The 19315-nt window shown below is 58.7% G+C and overlaps 1 protein-coding gene across 4 annotated transcripts in view; it reads left to right on the top strand.

Moving 5' to 3' along the window:
• Positions 1–18865, top strand: part of DVL3 (dishevelled segment polarity protein 3) — a 30960-nt gene extending 12095 nt beyond the window's left edge. Inside the window, exons 2-16 of one of the 4 annotated variants that reach the window (XM_080603840.1) lie at positions 6874–6943; positions 10228–10349; positions 10752–10858; positions 11419–11554; positions 11836–11929; positions 12325–12394; positions 12686–12825; positions 13024–13100; positions 13520–13632; positions 13948–13998; positions 14121–14270; positions 15103–15234; positions 15493–15660; positions 16272–16484; positions 16779–18865. In XM_080603840.1, coding sequence (XP_080459966.1) covers positions 6874–6943; positions 10228–10349; positions 10752–10858; positions 11419–11554; positions 11836–11929; positions 12325–12394; positions 12686–12825; positions 13024–13100; positions 13520–13632; positions 13948–13998; positions 14121–14270; positions 15103–15234; positions 15493–15660; positions 16272–16484; positions 16779–17203 — 2068 coding nt within the window. In that variant the 3' untranslated portion in view covers positions 17204–18865. The remainder of the gene's footprint in view (positions 1–6873; positions 6944–10227; positions 10350–10751; positions 10859–11418; positions 11555–11835; positions 11930–12324; positions 12395–12685; positions 12826–13023; positions 13101–13519; positions 13633–13947; positions 13999–14120; positions 14271–15102; positions 15235–15492; positions 15661–16271; positions 16485–16778) is intronic. The other 3 variants (XM_080603841.1, XM_080603842.1, XM_080603843.1) reach the window with 3 other exon arrangements.
• The last annotated feature ends 450 nt before the right edge of the window (positions 18866–19315 follow it).

The following is a 19315-nucleotide window of genomic DNA, read 5'->3' as shown; positions in this document are numbered from 1 at the left end:
TCGTGTCCCTCTCTCCCCTCCTGTGTGTGGCAGCAGCAGGACCTGGCATTGTGCTGAGCCCCCCGGGACCCTTTACAGCTCCTTGCTGTCGGGCACAGTCGTCTCCATAGTGTGGAGTCCCTGGGCATTGCGGGGAGCCTGCTGCTTTTCTAGCTGGAGGGGGCGAGTGACGTCTGTGGAGAATCGCAGGGAATTCCCTCTGGGGCCTGGGGAAACCTCTGCGGCCTTGACAGAAGTGCTGTGACCGCTGTGCTGGCTGCCCTCAGGGAGCCCTTTGTCCACCCCTCTGCACGGGCCCTGTCCTTTCTGTCAGCCGTGTCGCAGCTCCGTGCCGCGGGCTCTGCCCGCCGTATCCAGATGGAGATGTGTCATAGCCCAAGCCTCCTCCTCACCATCAGTGAAATACAGCGACAGTGGCAGGATTTTGCCCCGTTTCATACATGTCTCCTTCCAGCTGAGGCCTTTTTGTGCCTGATTCTTGTCCCACCTTGACCACAAGCCCAGCTTTTGGTCACTGCTCTGCCTGGGGGTGTCTCAGTTTCTCAGAGGTCCTTCCTGTGGACATTTTACCTCAAATCTTCCCTTCTCACGAGGATTCCTTGCACTTGCCTTGCACCCTCGTGCCGCGCTGTGTAGGCAAGCTCTCAGAGTTGCTGAGGAGCTGAAATGGAGCTACCGGAGCGAGGAGTCTGGCCGGGCTTCTGCTGGGAGTTCCCGTTTGTCCTGATTTCCAATTCAAAGAGCCCGAAAGTGTCACTGAACCTTCAGGGGCCTGGAGAACGCTCCCTTTGATGCCGTCTCTGAACGGCCTTCTGGGGGCTGCGGGGGTTGGAAGCAGCGCCTGGGCAGGGCAGGATTAATTCACGCGGAGGTGCCTCCTGCAGCTGGGGCGCAGCACCCTCCCCGGGTCGGTGCGAGGCCTGTCGGGCTGGTTGGCAGAGCAGTGCCGCAGCCAGATGGTCACTGCGGAGATCAAGGCGGGACGGGCTGCCCGCGCCCTTCAGCTCCCTTTGAAATCCAAGTCTGTAACTTTGCTTTGATAAGTCCAGCTCCCGGGCAGGCCTGCGAGGTGGGACGGCTCGTTCCTAAGTGCCATTCCTTTTCCAGTCTCTGGGCTAGGTGAACAGTAGGGCTGTCCTGTCATCTCCCACCCAGTGACACCTGCATGACTGAAAACTGCAGTTTTCCTGGTGTATGTCCGACAGGGTGATTGCAGGTGTGGTGATTAGGAGTTCTTGGGGAAAACAGTTGCCATCTTAGATGTTTGTTTGGTCCTTGTCCCGTTGACCATCAAGGGGAGAGCACAGCAAGCTGTGGGGTGCACGGGGAGGCTTTGGAGCAGCAGTGGTGAGTGGGGTTGAGGGGTGGCTACAGGCTGAAAATGACAGAGGTTATTCTTGTGCTTTTGCTCTTAGACACCATGTCCCTGCTCCTGAGGGGTGCAGGTAGTAGCTTGAAATGTGATCTGCTCTCCGAGAAATCCTCGTAAAGCACCCTTGGTTTGTTAGGAGAGCAGAGGTGACCTCCTGCTCCGTGCAGAGCCGTGTTATCGTTGTGCTAGCAGGGCAGTTGTTTGGCGTTTCTTGAAAGAGAGCCCTGTTACAGACGGTGCTGCAAGGTTGGTCGCGTTCCCACAGGGACCTGGGGTGCTGGGTGTACAGGCAGGCAGGAGTGCAGCAGTTCCTCTGGGGAGGGGGGTCTAACAGAGCTGAAACACCCACAGGTCTGTGTTTCCCCTCTTACTCTGCTCTGAAATAGGCATGCTGGAAAACGCTGTGTCTAAGGATTTAGGGGGGGAAGATAAAATGGGGAACGACAGTCTCTGTTTACACTGAGAGAGGCTTTCTCACCACAGTGCACTGCAGACTTGTATCCTATGTTCTCCTCCTCTGCATGGAAGATAAAAATACGGTGAGGAAGACCCGAAGACTTGCCTGGCTTACGGAGACAGACACCTCAAATCCTCTAATCCTGTTTGATGCATGCTGTTTGCCTGTGAAACCCAAGGTCTCGCTGATACACGTGTGATCGCTGGCGTATGTGTTCTTTGGTTGGACCTGCAGCCCTTGAGGGGATTGTATCCCCATGGGAAGCACGTGTCATGTCTGGGCTTAGTCTAACAGGCGAATAGTTCATGTCTGAAATCTCAGCTCGGTTGGAGAATCGCCCTGTCCAATTTTCTCTTCTGGTGAAATGGCTGCAGAGCTCGTTCCTGCGGCCCCAGCATTTGATCCTGAAGAAGGGAGGGGGTTTTTGCTCCAGAGCTGGGAGATGCTCACGTTTGGATAGTAACACATGAAGGTGCTTCCTTTTACTGTTCGGCATCGTTAATCTATACAATCGTTTGGAGACGAGACATCCCTGCCCTAAGGCGTGTGTATTACAGGTCTGGAAAATGAGATCACATTTTTGGTGTGCAAATCTCTGAAGCCTGTGCTATCAGATAGGAACGTCTCCTGATTTATTTATTCTTTCTGTGGTTCTGTGGGGTGCAGGAGATAGGGGCTGTTAAGGTCATAGGAGTGGTCTACGTAAGCTGTGCACTTTTGGGGGGTTGTAAGAGGAGGATAACTTCAATACTGAATCTCTGTTCTTTGTGATCTTGGAAAAAAACGTCCCTGTTCTGTGAAGTTCTTTCAAGAATTGAACTAAACAAAGGAACAGATCTTTCTTTTTTTCGTCTGCTCTACTGGTTTTAGATCTTCTTTTTAATCTGAATTTGTCACTGCCTAGCTGTGTTCTCAACCTCTGCACCTCCCCTGGTAACAAAACTCCTTTTCATCCTCGCCATCAAGATGTCTGACGTGTGTGAGGGGTTGCTTCCCTTCTCCGGCTTCTACATGCTGACCCCCCACCCTCTCCAGCTCCAGATTCAGCTTTTCTGATCGCTGCCGTGTCCTGTGATTGCTCCTTTCTGAGCATCCTCCCCTTAGGTAGATGAGCTGGGGGACAGAGCTGCCAGAGGCCAGCAGTGACCGCTGCCGAGCTGCGGCGTGCATCCAAGCCCGAGGCTCAAACCCTCCCACCTGAGCCTTGGTTAAAGCCTTCAGGATTTCTCCTCTCCCCGGGCACGTCAGCTGCTGTTACTCCATCTTAGCTCTTTGTCAGGACCCCGCTGTGGCTGGCGGGCCCTGCTCAGGAGGGACCTGAGCTGGCTGCAGCGAGCAGCTCCCTTGTATCCGCAGCCTCGCCTGGGCTGGAGGCCACCGAAGGGAGGCTGGAGCGCGGCAGCTGCGCGCTGCTAACCTCTGCGCGGCCGGGCTTTCTCGCGCGGCGTTCTCCAGGGCTGCTTTTTAGTGCCTCCTTTCCCTCCTGTACGCGCTCTCTCTTTCCCCACCTTCCCTTCATTCCTAGGACGTGACCGTGTGATATAAAATACCCTCTCGTTTCCTGAGCCGCTCCGGGACTCCCTAGAGAAGGCAGCGTCTACCCGCCCGGCTCCGCGTCCTCCTTGCAGGCTGCCAGCGGGGAGCAGGAGGGGAGCTGGGAGCGTGGCACCTTCCCAGGCCGCAGGGAGAGGAGCCGCTGGCTTTTCCGGAGAAGCCGGCGGGAGCGTCGGGATGGGGCGAGGGCCGGAGCTGGGCTTCCTCCCCTCCCTCTCCGCCCTTCCCCCAGCTGCATGGGAGCAGATGTGCTGCTTGTGTCAGCCCTGGCAGGCCCCGCTCTCCTTTCACAAATGCTCTGCAAAACCCGAGCCTGGCTCCCGCAGCAACCAGAGCCTCGTCCCCTCCTCCCCCTCGGCCTGGCCCCGCGCAGCCGCCCCCGTGTCACTGGGGATGGAGGCTGAATCATCCGCCCACTCGGCTTGCCTCGCAGTAACCCTCCCTCTTTCTCTCTCTCTCCCTCCCTCCCGCAGGTCTCTTTGTTGGAAAATTCAATGCAGATGAGCATTGGGGAGCGCTGGGGCTGCGGGCCGGGCGCCCAGCGCACGGTTTGTCCGCAGCACATCAGCAGCGCGGCTCGGCGCGGAGCGGAGCTTTGCCCGGCACCGAGGGGAGGTCGGACGCGGGCTCGCCCCGGCCGTGCTCGGGCTGCCTCCCTCCAGCAGGGAGCTTTCTCTGGCCCTCTGTTCCCTGCCACGTTACGCACGCCCCCGCCAGGGCTGCAAACCCGGGGAAACGGGAAACCGTCGTGACGGATGGTAAACTAAAAGCAGTCCCTCTGAAATCAGCTTTGGGCAGATGTTTTCCCTGGGTCGCGGTGGCTCCTGCCAAAGGGAGAGGTTTTTAGGGATCCAAAAGAACCAGAACGCCTCCCGGGGCTCCTCTTTCGGGATTCCCATGCGCAGCCCCTACAGCGGAGGGCTCTTCCCAGCAGAATCGCAGGGAGGTTTCCCCACATGGCTGCCTCCCCGTGCAGGAGGAGAGACGTGGCACCGCGCACAGCTCCCCCAGAGGCTGCTCGGTCGGCGGCTCCTGACGCGAACCTGAAGTCCTGCTGGTGCCAGAAGCGTGGCTTGAGTAGGGTGCCGAGAGGCGGGGGCTCGGCCGAGGCTGGCGAGGAATGCCGGACACGAATAGCTCGGCACGGCGCGAGGCTTGACGGACGGCAGCAGAGCTGCCGAGAGATTGCAGCTCGGCATGTGCCCGAACCAAGCCCAGCGCTATCAGCTTTTGCCCTGCAGGGTCTAAATATATAATTCGTTGTGATCCATGGTGATAAACAGCATAGCGGGTGGGGAAGGGGGTGTTTCATGGAGCCGGGTGGGGAGAGAACTGCTCCGGGGGAGCACTGACCCTGGGGATGTCTGGGGCAGGAGTGGGGTGACGGGAGCGACGAGCCACCCGCCCTCAGACAGAAGCTGCTTGTTCTCCATCAGGCGCCGTGGTCCCGGCCAGGAGGGGGCCGGGGGTGCCTCCTCTGTCCCCACCGCAGGAGGAACGGCTCCGTTGCGCCTAGGGTTGGTCACCCTGACCCCGCGAGCGTGTCACCCCGTCCCCGTGCCCACAGACGGGACTCTGCGTCCCGGAGCAAGCAGAGCGCGGCGCTGGAAATTGGCCCTGCCTGAAGCTCTCTCTCTAGGAATTGGATGGAGTCCAGGCTACTGGCGACAGCATGAATGGATGCGAGCGCGGCCAGGCCAGGGTGCGTGCCTCGGGAAGCGAGGAGACGACAGCGCGCCTGCCTTGGGAAGGGCCGGCCTGGGAGCCACCGGGGACGGTGCTGGGGGGGAGCCTGCCTGTGCTGGGTGCTCAGCCTGGCCTGAGGGGCTTCGGGCACAGGCTGGCACGGGGAGTACCGAAGAAGCATTAAGCAGGCAGGGCTTTAATCCATCCTCACCGATCCTTTCCTGCTTTTCCCCGCTTGTTGGAGGAGAAAATGGCGCCCGTGCTGGGAGTGGGGCCGGACAGCTCAAGCTGCTCTCCTGGCCTGCCCTTCTGGGCACAGCTAGCGTTCGCCCGGCCCTTTGGCAGCCCCCAGCTCGGGCAGAGGCGGTGAGCCCCCCAGCTGCCCGCAGCAGCGAGGCGGCGCGCTCCCTCTCGCCCCAGAGACGCCGCTCTGCCGAGCCTGCGCAACCCGTGGGGCTGGCGGGGTGGGGCAAGGCTGCTCCCCACGGCCGGGCTCTCATTTGCCTTGTGCTGGTGCCCCGGCGAGGTTTCCTGCCCCGTTTTCAGCGACTGCTCGGGTCAGCGTGCCAGCGGGCGCAGCCGGGAGCCCGGCGCCAGGTCCCGCGGGTGCCGGCGTGCTGCGCCCCCGTGGCAGTGGCCGGGCTGCGGGGCCGTCGGGGGCGATGGGTCACAGCTCCGGGTGCCACAGCTGCCTCCTCTTCGATTCTCCGTGAGTTGGGGACTGGCTTGGGGACCTTGAGAGCTGCCGATGGGATCCCACCTCTGTGTGCTGTCACTTACGCTCTGCTGCTTTTGTAAGATGCGATTCCCCTTTGTTTCACATTCCTTTAGTTTTTTGTTCTTTTTTCTCTTGGATTCTTTTTCCCCCAAACATAATCCATGCTCTGCTTAGTTACTACATAGCTTTCTTTAAGCACAATGCATCAAACTACTTTAAATATAATTTGGAATTCAAAGTTAAGAAATACCCCAATCTGTAAGATGTCTTTGCATTAAATAAAAATGCCTGAAGTGTCGTCATTTGAGTATAAAGGAATACGAGCTTGCTCAAAAAGCCTCTTTTCCCATTAAATTTGACTTATCAGAGATGGTATTAATTGTATCTGGTGCATTTACAAGTTGCTTTTGACTGCATACTCACTGGGGGAAAATTTATGTAGGTGCCCAGTGATATTTAAACTAGGAGGAATTTCATCCTCAAAGCAAGCGGATGTTTGCACTGATGGGGGAAAAGAAATCTCCGAGCTCCCTTCGCCGCGAAGACTGATGATACCGAAGCTGTTTGTGTAACGCAGGAAGATGACATTGTGGCACAACTATAAAGCTCGATGGGATGTTGAAATATGATATCTGTAATTAAAAAGCGACAGTAACATTTGGGAGGCGGCATGTTTAATGCATTTCCCTTTCATCTGCTGGAAGTCTCTGGCATAGGCCGTGATGATTTCAGATCTTTCTAAAGAGGCTTAAATTATGTGTTTCTTTAGAAATAAGCAAACTGGTGGAAATATGTATCTGAGGATTTTTTTTTTTGGACTGATTAACATATCTGAGGACGGAACAGCTGGATGCACCTGGGGGAGGCTGCTCTGCCCTGGTTTTCTCCCCTCCAGCCTGGCAGTCGTGGCTGGGGACACAGAAGGGGCCGTGCAGCCCCTTGCTGGTGCGAGGAGGAGGGTGCTGCTCCTCTCTGCGCCCCCGACCCCAGGCTGTTTGTTGTCAGGCACAAGCGCCCCACGTTCAAAGCCGCCTTTTCCTCTGAAGCTCTGGCTCCAGCTCTAACTGCCTGCTCTCCCTTCCCCAGGGTGGTGAAAGAAGAAATCTCCGACGACAATGCCAAGCTGCCCTGTTTCAACGGCCGCGTGGTGTCGTGGGTAAGCGAGCCCCTTCGTTATCTTTCTGCCTGTTTCTTCTCTCTCTGAAAGCCACCGTTTGATCGCGTAGTGCCAAGTAAAGCACGGGGACTGCTCTGCACAGTCGGAGTGCTAACTGCTACGGAAGCTGATGAACTGGATTGCCGCGCTCCAGCCTCTCTGCTGGAGGCTGAGCCGCGGACTGCTGGGTCCCCCGGGCCGGGCAAGACGTGGGATGCCCCTCTGCGGAGAGCTCACCCTAAGGGATGCTTGGCAGAGGTGGTGGTCCCAGCCTGTAACCCGTGTGCCCCTACGGCAGGGTCAGCTTCCCAAGGAAAGTCCCGCTCCGGTGACTGGCGCAAAGGGCTTTAAGTGACTCTAGTGCTGGTGAAGCGGACTGGATTTGGCTGCCTTGAAGACTAAAGGTACTGCCTGGGCAGCTGCAGGACAAGCTTCTCCCTCCGTGCCGTGCCATGCACATGCTCTGCCCCATGCCCGCATGCCTGCCTCGGCCCCAGAGGGGACCTTCTGTTTGGGGGGGGAGAGGGTGTTCGTCCTCCATAGCCCATCACCCCTTTTTTCCCTGCTGCTGAGCCGCAGTTTGTGCTGATCGGCGTGTGTGCATCTGCCCCAGGAACAGAACCAAGTCCCGGGTGCCAACAAATAGCCAGTAAACACTGGGAAATCTCCAGCCTCTTGCAAATCGGGCTGGATGTGACCTAACTACTTCCGTCCCTGCATCAAACAGCAAGGTCTCACCAGTGGTGAGGGCGCTGGGGGCTCGGGGCTCCCGCACGCAGTGGCCGTGCTGCGCTGCCCTCCCTCTAGCGGCTGTAGGACCCCTGGCAGCACGGCCAGCCATGGCCCCAGGCATCTCCCCACTCCTCCATTTCTGTTTTCACGTGCTCTGCCAGAGCATCCCAGAGGCTCCAAGCCCTTTCCATCGCTTTTTCTTTATTTTTTTTTTTTTAAACCTGGCTTGCTTTTCGTTGCACTTCACGCCTCCACGCAGCCGCCTGCCCTCCTTGCAGTGGCTCTCGGGGGCTGAGGGCTCCGTGGGAGTGGCGCAGACCCAGCACGGTTTGTTCCGAGCCGCCCGCAGACCATTAGCGTGTGCTCTGATCCGGCCAGGGCACCGCGCTGCTGCTTCTGCAGCCTCTGAAACCCTGGCTGCTCGTTGTGCCCGGGGTCAGAGCCTCCGTCAGCGCTCCTGCACAAAGGGTGACAGCAGTCTCAGGGACCCCTGTGCACCGCTGATGAACCCTTTTTCTCCCCCTGCTGCGAGTCTCCCTGTCTGGGAGCGGTTAGGGGCTGGGGGAGCGCTTGCTTCGCCGCTTGTGCCAGACAGGCTGGAACGAGGCTATTTTAGGAGCTCGGTACTAATTTTAGCTAGAGGGAAAGATAGGGGCTTGGATCGGAGCAAATATTTCCTGACGGCGAAAGAGGCAGGAGGAGCGTGGGGTGGTTGTCAATACCTTCCCTGGAGGAAATCCCAGCCCCGGGAGGAAGGCAGGAGCAGTCCCCTGCTCAGGGACACACCACCCCTCTCCTCTCTTCTCCTCTCCTCAGTGCTGTTTGGCAGCAGCCCGCGGCTCGTTCCCTCCGACCGGATTTATTTGCCCGGTCTCGACTCCAGCGCAGAGCATTATCACTTCTCCCTAGGCAGTGCCAGCCGCTTCCAGCATCTCTTTTCCCCTGTGGCCGCCGGAGCGGGGACGTGGCCCTCGGGGAGTGGGATGTGGCCTGGGAAGGTGCCGGGAGGGGAGCTCTGCCTGTGCCTGGGGCCCGCTGGAGGCAGGGAGGCTGAGCTGGGTGTGAGACCAGAGCTGGTTCGGCAGTTGCAGAGCAGGAGCCTTGTCCCGGGGCCTGCAGGACGGGCTCCGCAGCTTTTGTCAGCCCCGGGTGCTCTCTGCCCTGTCTGCTCCCTCGGCCGAGGCTTTCTCGGGGCTGCTCTGTCTTCCTGGCACCCCCCTCTCTGTCCCAGCTCCTCCCTGGCAGCAGACCGTTCTCCCCTTGCCCCCACGATGATCTTTGGGGTCCCTCCTCAGCAAACGCAGACTTTTGCACTGAGCGTTAGGGTTTGGGCAGCAGCTGTCGGCTCCTTTCCAGCCAATACAAATGTGTGCAAATGTCTGGGTTTTGAAGACATTTGTATTCTGAAGACATTTGTCCCCATGCTTGCCTGTGCTGGGCAGGGAACAACCACGGGGCAGACAAGCACAGGAATGAAAAGACACGTTGGAAAGTCCTTAAAATAGAAGTTGATCTTCCCCTGCTGTTGAGCTCTAGCCTTTCCCCGGGGACTTGCTCCCTGGCGTAAGGGAGGGCTCCTTTCTGGGCTCTGTCAGTTCTGCTTTGGAGGTCCCTGAACGTCTCTTGTAAAGAAAAGGCTTTTTGTTGCTTTCCTGTCCTGCCTAATATGAATTAGCCCGGCACGGTGCAGCTCAGAGGTGGGGGCAAACCTGCATAAGGAGTGATTTTGGGGGAGCCACTTCGCCATGAGCTCAGCTGAGCAGTTTCATCCCCTCGGCGAGCCCGTTCCCCCAGGAGAAACTTCGTCTAATTCCCTGAGCCCTGAAATTGGTGGTTTATCTGAGAGCCAGAGGCACATGTGTAGGTGTGCCTGGGCTGCCTCAGAGCTCGACCAGTAGAAATAGTTCCTGGTGTTTGACCATTTCTTAAATTTCTGCACCCGGGAAATGCTGAGCCTTCTAGCGGCTGGCTGGGTGCGATGCCCAAGGGGCTTAGTTGGGCACAAGCTGAAAGTTTGCACAGGACTTGTGGAAGCCAGGAAAAAAAGCACGTTGGAGTATTTCAAGGCCATCCTCAGCCCTGAGCTCAACTCCCACGGACTGGGAATGTGAAAGCCCTGCTGGGTCCCCGAGCCTGAAGGCCAAGCTGTGCCGGTTAAAATGGAAGAAGGAATGACCGGGAGTGGTCTCTTCCGATGGAGGAAGAACTTGGGGATCCTCTCCTCGCCACGAAGACACGTGCTGAGGTTACCCGAGCTTAGGCGTTGTGCAGTGGGGGTGTGCAGGTGCTGTCGGTCTCCGCGCAGGGCTGCCAGCCGCCTGGGCCTCGCTGCTGGGTCAGGAATTGCCGAGACACAGCCGGCTCCTGGAAGGCGTTGAGGGAGAACCTTGCTACACGCTTGGCCTTTCCGTACCCATTCCCGGGCATCTGCTGTCGTCTGCTGTCAGAGATGGGATCCTGGGCCAGACAGGCTCTCGGCCAACTTGTCTGGCCGCTCTTGCAGGTGTTTTCGCCCTCCCTCAGCCATTTCGTCCTCTGTCTCGTCCCTCCAGCTGGTGTCTGCAGAGGGGTCCCATTCGGATGCGGGGTCGGTCTGTGCCGATAACCAGACAGAGCTGCCGCCTTCCATGGAGCGCACGGGAGGCATCGGAGACTCCAGGCCCCCCTCTTTCCAGTAAGTTACCTGGGCTCCTGTCCTGGTTCCTGAGGGGCCCGTGGTGGCTTTGCTGTAAAGCGGGGTGGGAAGGGCAAGGGCCGGGATGCTGCTACCCGAAGTGGCAGGGGTCACAGCCAGCACAGGGAGGGTGGTGGGGCTGGGAGCAGCTTTCAAGTGGAGCTGTGTAATTCAGGGAGCAAGGAGGTGCTGAAAGTAGTGCAGGGAGGCTGGCACAGAGGTGACAGTTTCCCCCAGTCCTCTTCCTTGCGCTCATAGGTGTGCTGTGATTGCTCCCCACCACCTCTATGCCTGTCCCTCAGAAGGGGAAAATAACTGATGGCTGGGGGCTCGTGCTAGCTGGTGGAGAGAGCCTGCTGAGGCTGTTCCTGGTTGGACATTTGTTCCTTTTCTTCATTGCAGCCCCAACACTGGGGGGAGTCGGGAAAACTTGGACAATGAAACAGAGACAGACTCAGTGGTGTCATCGCAAAGGGAACGACCTCGTCGGAAAGATGGGCCTGAGCATGGTGAGTGCTGGCAACGTGGCAAGAGCTCTGCTGGGCTTGGCCGGGGCACGGAGCGGGGCACCAGCTGCAGACATGGGGCAGCTCCGTCTGCTCTGTAGCTCCTTCCCAGCACAGAAGGGCCTCAGGTTGGAGGCGGGGTGTGACCCTTGTGTTGCATAGGTGATGAAACCTTTGGGGGCAAAGGAGACATCTCCTGTAGAAGTCTCAGGGGCGAGAGAGAGACAGCAGAGCCTCACTCCTTAGTTGAAAAGTGGAGTGTGCTGTAGCCTTGTCACACTGTGCTGGTCCTCGCTTTGCCTCAGATCAGCTGCAGCAGTCTTCTACAATCTCAGCAGCCTTCTTCCTAGTGGCCGATCAGCCTCTTCTCCATCCTCTAGCGGGGTAGATTTGGTAACCTGCAGAAAATGGATCTGATCCCAAGGTGGACTCAGAGCCAGCCTGCACTAGATGGTGTCTGATGGTCAGATTAATTCTGAGAAGGTTGCCATGAGCCCTGCAGAGGGGAAGGGTGTGTTTCCCTGTGGCCTGTCTCAAGCACGCTGAGTCGTCTTGTTTCATAGCACCCAGGGTGAACGGTACAGTGAAGGGAGAGCGGCGCCGAGACCTGGGCGGGTACGAAAGCTCCTCCACGCTCATGAGCAGTGAGCTGGAGACCACCAGCTTCTTCGATTCAGATGAAGATGACTCCACAAGCAGGTAGGAGAGCTTAGATCTTGGCAGAACATTGGCTTCCCCCTTCCTCTCAGCACAGAGATGCCATTGTAGGGCATAGTAATTCATAGTAATTCTCCAGCGTCCATGCTCAGGCTTGCTGTCATCTCAGAGCTCACCCAGCAGGCTCCTGTGCTGTTTGTCCCCCACAAACATGCTCTTCTCCTCTTCCCTGCAATCCTCTCTTCCCTGTGCCCTTTTCTGTGACTTGCTGTCAGAGCCGCCACCCCAGCAGCAGAAGAGCTGACTCTGGCTTTTGCCTCTAGGTTTAGCAGTTCAACAGAGCAAAGCAGCGCTTCCCGTCTAATGAGGAGGCACAAGCGACGCCGGCGGAAACAGAAGGCTCCACGCATTGAGCGGGTACCCAGGGGCTGCGGATCCCGAGGGAGGGCTGTGCAGGGCAGAGTGGGCTGCCTGGTGGCTCTCTCCGCTTGGTGCTCCAGGGCTGATCAGGGATACAGCCGTGTTTGCTGTGGGCAGGTTGAATTCAAGCGGTGAGATTTCATAAAATGTTGCGGACCCTTCACTGGGGCCAATGTAGCCCAAGATGTGGGACCGCAGACCTTCTGGCTGTGGAGGGGTCATACGGGCTGCGCTGATGCCCTTTGGCTCTGCAAAGCTCCCAGCATAAGGCTGGAGTTGTGGGTTGTGGCTGCGGTGCCACGGGGGGTTGCAAGGAGTGCAGGTGGAGGGGGCTGGGGCTGGGCACGGTACCGAGGCGCCGTAGGACATCTCGTGTTTCACTTCTGTTGCAGTCATCGTCCTTCAGCAGCATCACGGACTCCACCATGTCCCTGAACATCATCACTGTCACGCTAAACATGGGTGAGTGGGAGGTGTGCCTGCAGTCCTTCCAGAGCGAGGTGGGGTGGGGGAGAAGGAACTGGGGAGGGGGCAAAGAGAGCACACACGGGGAGGTGAGGGGGATGGGTTCCTTAGGGAAGTGGCTTGCCTTGAAGCGCTGGTGTCTCAAGAGTTCCTCTGCATCCCAGGAGGTCTCACTGGGAGAGAGAGGGGTGCAGGTGCCCATTAGTAGTGCATAGTTTATCTGAGGTTAGGGCTGCCTGTGCCTGCCGCTTTCTGGTGTCTTACTTCTTTCTCTTTCCATCCCTGCAGAGAAATACAATTTCCTGGGCATTTCCATTGTGGGACAGAGCAATGAACGCGGGGACGGAGGCATTTACATTGGCTCTATCATGAAGGGCGGTGCTGTGGCAGCTGATGGCAGGATTGAGCCAGGAGACATGCTCTTGCAGGTACTTCACGCCCACGTGCCTCCATCTTTGAGGCTGGGAGAGCAGCAAGAAAAGACCCAGAAGCCTCCCTGCGCGCTTTGGCAGGCTTAAACCCAGGAAGCTGCTCTTGGAAGAGGGAAGCTGAGTCACTGCTGAGCTGAGCGGGGAGCTCAGCCTCTGGTGGCATCTCTGGGACTCACCCCTTTGTGTTGTTTGCAGGTGAACGACATCAACTTTGAGAACATGAGCAACGATGATGCTGTGCGGGTGCTGAGGGAGATCGTGCACAAGCCGGGGTAGGTACCGAGGCTGTTTCTTACCTCTGTAGGCAGCTGTATGGGATGTGCTTGGGGTGTGCGAGTCGTGTCTGCCAGCAGGTGTGCAGGAACCCAGAACTTGGGATTTTGGCCTTGCTTTGATTTCTAAGTTTTCATGCCCAAGGCAGGAATTGGAGCCAGCAGAGTGGTGGCGAATTGAGATCCCTTTTTCTGGGGATGCTGTGGTATCTTTTTGCATAGCCTGGCTAACAGGAGGGTTACTGCTCCATTTTGTCCATGCCTCTGAGGAAGGCTGTAGCTGGGGGAGGGACAAGGACGCTGTACTGGCAGCTTCTCCCCATCTGTCAGGAGAGAGCCAGCATACAGCAACGTCAGTGGGTCACGGAGGGGTTTGTGCCAGCAGGCTCTTGTTCTAACCTCTGCCTTTTTCGCTGCAGGCCCATCACCCTGACGGTGGCCAAGTGCTGGGACCCCAGCCCCCGAGGCTGCTTCTCGTTACCCAGGAGTAAGTGGATAGCTGACCCACCCTTAACGCTGGTGCCCAGCTCATGTGAGAGCCCTGCCTTAAGCACTTACTTGGTTGTTGTCTTGTTCCTTCTGTGTGTGTGTGACTCCATGGGACACTGAATCGGGGTTTGGTGGGGTTTCAGCTCTCCTCTAGGGAGGCTGCCATGTCCAATTCCCAGGCCAAAATGCCCACAAGCCCAGCCCTCCTTCCCACATCACGCTGGGGACGCGTTTCACTGGGGCAGGGAGGTCACTTGCTCGGGGCGCCAGAGGAAAGAGAAACCCCTCCCTGAGCCATAGGGGGATCTCTCCCTCTGCACCTGTCCTGCTGACCCTCCCTCTCTTCTTTCTCTCCCAGTTGCTCCCCAGCGGATCTGGGCTGGGCCAGACTCTCCATGCTCCGATCCGGGTGAGTCCCGGCAGATGCTGGGGATGCAATGGGCTGTGCTGAGTCCCTGTCCCTCCCCCAGAGGTTGATTTGATGAGGAAATAATTTCTTAGAGCTGCTGACTGACTTTCTGTTCGTTGCAGGTGAGCCCATCCGGCCCATTGACCCGGCAGCCTGGGTGTCCCACACGGCAGCGATGACTGGCACCTACCCAGCGTACGGTATGAGTCCATCCATGAGCACAATCACTTCCACCAGCTCCTCCATCACCAGCTCCATCCCAGAGACCGAACGTAAGTTCTTGTGCCTCCGTGCTCCTCCCGCTGCACGGCTTCCACGCCTTCACTGTGCTCTGAGGGGAGCAATACATCTGCCTGGGGACAGCTGGGCCGGGCCAGCTCTGCCCTGCCGAGGGACTGGGAGGGAGACAGCTCTGACCAGGCAGGTGCCCGGATCAGTACGAGTTCTGGCTGGGTGAATTTATACCGCATTTTTATGCCTTCTACTTAAGGAGAGTAGAAGATCCTGGATGCGATCCAGGAGCTGTGGCAGCTGCAGAGAAAAGGCTCAGAGGGCAGTCAGGGAGTTACCAGCTGAGAGCGTGAGGCCAGAGGGATTAAGCAAAGCCCTCCCAGACAACAGCCAGGGCAGGATGGAGAGGCTCTTGCAGTGGGGTGGGGGCCTGCTGAGCACAGCAGGGCTCTTTTGGTTGCTTTCTCAGTGTGTTGGGTGATTCTAGTACGTAGAACCCTGAAGCAAAGGTCTAGAGAGTTCAAGTGAGGCAAAAAGACAGGAGTTTGTTTTAAGTTTGCGAGGAGCGATGAATTCCCGTCCTGGGCTCTGTGGGCTCAGTTGGCAGCTTTTGGATCTCAGCTGCTTGAGACTGGCTGGAAGAAAGGAGACTCTAGCTTGGGTTTTGCACAGGACCTGTGCAAAAAAACAGCTGGCCTGTGAAGGATAGCACTGGAAGGCTGGAGGGGGGTTACGCTAGCATGCATCCTGGGGCTGTCTGCGATGTATTGTTCCCTGGCCCATTCCTCCCGTGTATGTGATTCTTCCACGTGGCACTGTTGCCTTTTCTTCCCCCTCTCATCTCTGCTTCCTTTCCCTTTGTCCACACCACAGGCCTCGATGACTTTCACCTGTCCATCCACAGCGACATGGCCACCATTGTCAAAGCCATGGCCTCCCCAGAGTCAGGCCTGGAGGTGCGTGACCGCATGTGGCTGAAGATCACCATCCCCAATGCTTTCATCGGTAAGAGACTGTGCTGCCTCCAGCAGAGATGGGGAGTGGGGAGTGGGTGGCCTGCTTCCCAAGCAAATGCTCACCAAAGGAGCATCTCCTCACTGTAAACCGACTGTTAAGTAGGCCAGGGTCACAAACCGAACCTTTGGCTGTGCGTCCCTTTTCACCTTTTGACCCACTTTGTCATGGCTAGAGTGTGGCTCACTGGTTCAAGGGGCTGCTGCCTTCCTCTCCCTTCTTGTATTTAACTCTGATGTTTGGTGGCAGGTTCGGATGTGGTGGATTGGCTGTATCACCACGTGGAGGGCTTTACAGACCGTCGTGAATCCCGCAAATATGCCAGCAATCTGCTGAAGGCTGGCTACATCCGACACACCGTCAACAAGATCACCTTCTCTGAACAGTGCTATTACATCTTCGGGGACCTCTGTGGAAGTACGGAACTTGGCTCTGCTCTGGCACGGGTGGGAGGGAGGGGATGGGGGCGGGACAGGGTCCTGCAGATCCCCAGGGGTACCGTGGGGACATAGCTACAGCTATTGCCACCAGGCTGGGCCCCTTGTTCTTTGGACGCTGGTAGAGCGTGATGAAGAATATCCCAGCTCCCTTGTCATGCTGCTGGAGCTGTGAAGCTGGAAGTCACCTGCTTTGTTACCTTGTCACCTGGGCAAAGCAACGTCTAAGTCTTTTCTGACCGTTTTCAGGCTCTGAACTTGCAGCGCTGGCAAGAGGCTGGTGCTCAGAAAACTGGATTCCCCTCAAATAAGAGGGATGGAGGGGAGTAATTGGCAGGGGAACATGTCGCTCTGGTGTGGTCCTTGCCCACCAAGCTGGTTTCTCCGTTTCAGGGACAGCTCTGCCTTGCCCAGCCTGGCTGTTGTGCGGCCAGGAAGCACAAATGGTTATACTGCCTAGCAGGGAGAGCGCCAGCTTCTTTCGTCTCCTTGCCTTACCCCGTCGTTATCCCCATTAGGGTGGACACGGAGCTTCTTCATCACACGTGGCTCTTTACACTTGGCTTAACCCTCTCCTCTGCTTCCTTGCAGACATGGCTAATCTGTCCCTTCACGATCACGACGGCTCCAGCGGTGCCTCCGATCAGGACACTTTGGCTCCGCTCCCACACCCAGGAGCCGCACCCTGGCCTATGGCTTTCCCGTATCAGTATCCACCGCCTCACCCTTACAACCCCCACCCCGGCTTCCCTGACCCAGGCTACAGCTACGGAGGGGGCAGTGCAGGCAGCCAGCACAGTGAAGGTGAGTGAAAAGGACCAAAAACGTGCCTTTGCGGGCAGGTGCCTTGTTCAGTACAGGGTAACAGCGGGAAAAGATTGCTCCCTTAAACAAGCCCCTGTGCGTGGTGGGAGCCAGAGGAAAAGCCTTTATTTAGGTGCATCCCAGCAGGGTTATGGGACTCAAAGAGAGAGCAGGGACTGTGCAAGCTGGTGGCTGTGCTGCAGTGTGCCGTAGTCCTTTCCCGGCTAGAGGAGGCTCCTTTTTACTCCTGGCCTCTCAGAGCTGTCACCTAACGTTGCCCCGTGCGCTTCGCAGGGAGCCGGAGCAGCGGTTCCAATCGCAGCGGCAGCGAGAGGAGGAAGGAGAGAGAGAAGACCGGGGAGTCCAAGTCAGGCGGCAGCGGGAGCGAGTCGGACCACACCACGAGGAGCAGCATGCGGCGGGAGCGCGCGGCCAGCGAGCGCTCGGTGCCCGCCAGCCAGCACAGCCAGCGGAGCCAGCACTCCCTGGCTCACAGCATCCGCAGCCACCACAGCCAGCAGTCGTACGGGCCGCCCGGCCTCCCCCCTCTCTTCAGCCCCCCCATGTTGCTGATGCCACCACCGCCTTCAGCCATGGGGCCCCCCGGGGCGCCGCCGGGCCGTGACCTGGCCTCTGTGCCCCCCGAACTGACAGCCAGTAGACAGTCCTTCCGAATGGCCATGGGCAACCCCAGTGAGTTCTTTGTGGATGTAATGTGAAGCGCCCGTCCCCTGTCTGTCTGCTGCCCCTCCTTCTCCCCCCCACCCCATCCCCGTCGTTTGTCTCCTAGGACCAGCCCTGGCTTCACCCCTTGTTTTTTTGGGATTTTTTTTTTTTGGTCTTGATAACTAAAAGAAAAAAAAGGGAAAAAAAATAAATGGAACTAAACCTTGATTCTAATCCCTCCTCCAGCGGGGTGGACGGGCCTGGCAGGCCTGCAGAGCGCTGCCAGCCCATCCCGCCACCAGACTTGTGTATTGTCGATGGTAATTCCCTCCTGCCGTCCTCTCTAACCCCATTAATCCGCATCCGTCCCAGCGCCCTGTGCTGCTTGCCCGTGTGTCGCTGCCGCCTCTCGGTCCTTCCGCCCTAAACATCTCTTCTTTCTTTTCACCCTTTTGTGTTTCTTCTATCAAGCAGCAAAGAATTACGGGGTGTTTGACTTTCTCTGAGCCTGCCGCCCGCAGGGGGGAGAGCTGGAGCGTGGCGTGGCCCGACAGGAGGACACGGAGCTCCAAGGGCGCTGGGCGCGCATGGCGCTGAAGATGGCTGCTTTTCTCCCCCTAGCGGAAGACGCCCTGAGAGGGGAGCGGGGCCCAGCCTTACGTGCATTTTCAATCCCGTTGTAGTTGCCTTTTGGCCAACGCGTGAATGTTCCAGGGCTTCAGTGCCTCCGGGGGAGGGGAGAGATGCTGCCCCTTCCTTCCTGCCTCCCCTTTGGGCCAGGTCTCTGCCTGGCGCTGCCTTGTGGGTCTTGTGTGGCTTGGGGCTGTGGGGGCGGATGCTCGCCCGGCCTGAGGGAACCTCCACGGGGACCTCAACCTCCACCCTGTCCTTTGCTCTCCTGCCTGGGATGCTGCTGCCCCTTGTTTGTAGGGTTTGTCCCTCGGGCAGCTGTGGCCAGGCTCAGTTCTGCCTGGCAGCGTGCTCTCTTCAAGAGCCGGGGTGCAGCCAGGGGGAGAGGGAGGGCACCGTGGGTTCACTGTCACGCTTCTGGGGAACGTGGAGGTCCCCTGTGCTTGTCCGCTGGGAGGGACAGCGCTGGCACTGCCCCGTTCCCCCCTGCGTACGGTACCCGGGGGGAGCTCTTTGGGCTGGGGCCTAGAGCGCAGGGGGGCACGCAGCGAGGCGAGTCCACTTGCTCCGGCGCTCCTTCCCCTTCTTCCTTCCTCTCGTGGATCCTGGAGCCTTTCCTCTTCTCTCTGCCTGGGGTGCGGGAAGGAGAGGTGCTAGGGGCCGGGGGCAGCCCCTGCCCCGTGCCAAGCTCGGTACGTCGGTACGTTCAGCTCCGCTCGGCGCCACAGCTCCCTCCGCGCGCGTTGCCTCCTTTGGTCTTTCGTGTTTGCAGTTTTATACTTCAGAGACGACATGTATTCTGCTCCTCCGGGGTCCGCATGGCGCCCACGACCCCTCTGCCAGCTCTCACGTGCCATCCGTTCGTCTCCTGGAGCCTCTCCTGTCCCCGCAGGGTCAGCTCGCCCAGCGCCCGTCGCCCCCGGACCGGGGCGGCACCGGCACGCCGCAGCCCGTCCCCCCTCGCCCCTGTCCTCATGCCACCCAGCAGCCTCCCCGGCCACCGCTCGCTCCCTTGCCTGCCCGCTGGGTTTTATACGAACGAATCCAACCTCCTTGTTTTTATTTATAAACATAGTTTTATTGGACTCCTGCTTTGTGGTGGTGTTTTTTTCCCCCAGCCTCCTTCCTGCGTCCTCTCTGCGGCCAGCTCCCAGCGGGACGGGGCTCCCTGGGTCCCCCATTTTATGGAGCCCCCCTCCCCCTTTTCTGTGGGGTCCCCCATTTCTGTGGGGTTCCCCCTTTTTTGGGGCTCTCCCCGGGGGGCTGCAGGCAGGCGCTGGCCGCAATGCTGGGGAGAGGGCGAGCCATGGGGGGGGGTCTCAGCGCCACGGGGGTCGGCGGGGACCGGCAGCACGGTGGCTTCCAGCCCCTCCGGGTCGGGGGCAGCCCCCCCTTGACACACAGCTCTCGGGGCGGCCCGGGGGGAGCCCCGCGGCGCTGCCAAACGCCCCCCGGGTGGGCTCGGCGCTGCCCGGCCCCCATCTCTCGCCCCCCCCGCAGGACTACAACTCCCAGCAGGCACCGCGCGGAGCCGC

The sequence above is a fragment of the Anser brachyrhynchus genome (genome assembly GCF_964034855.1).
Source record: "Anser brachyrhynchus genome assembly, chromosome: 9".
Classification (NCBI taxonomy): domain Eukaryota; kingdom Metazoa; phylum Chordata; class Aves; order Anseriformes; family Anatidae; genus Anser; species Anser brachyrhynchus.
This window is presented reverse-complemented; position numbering and strand designations above follow the sequence as displayed.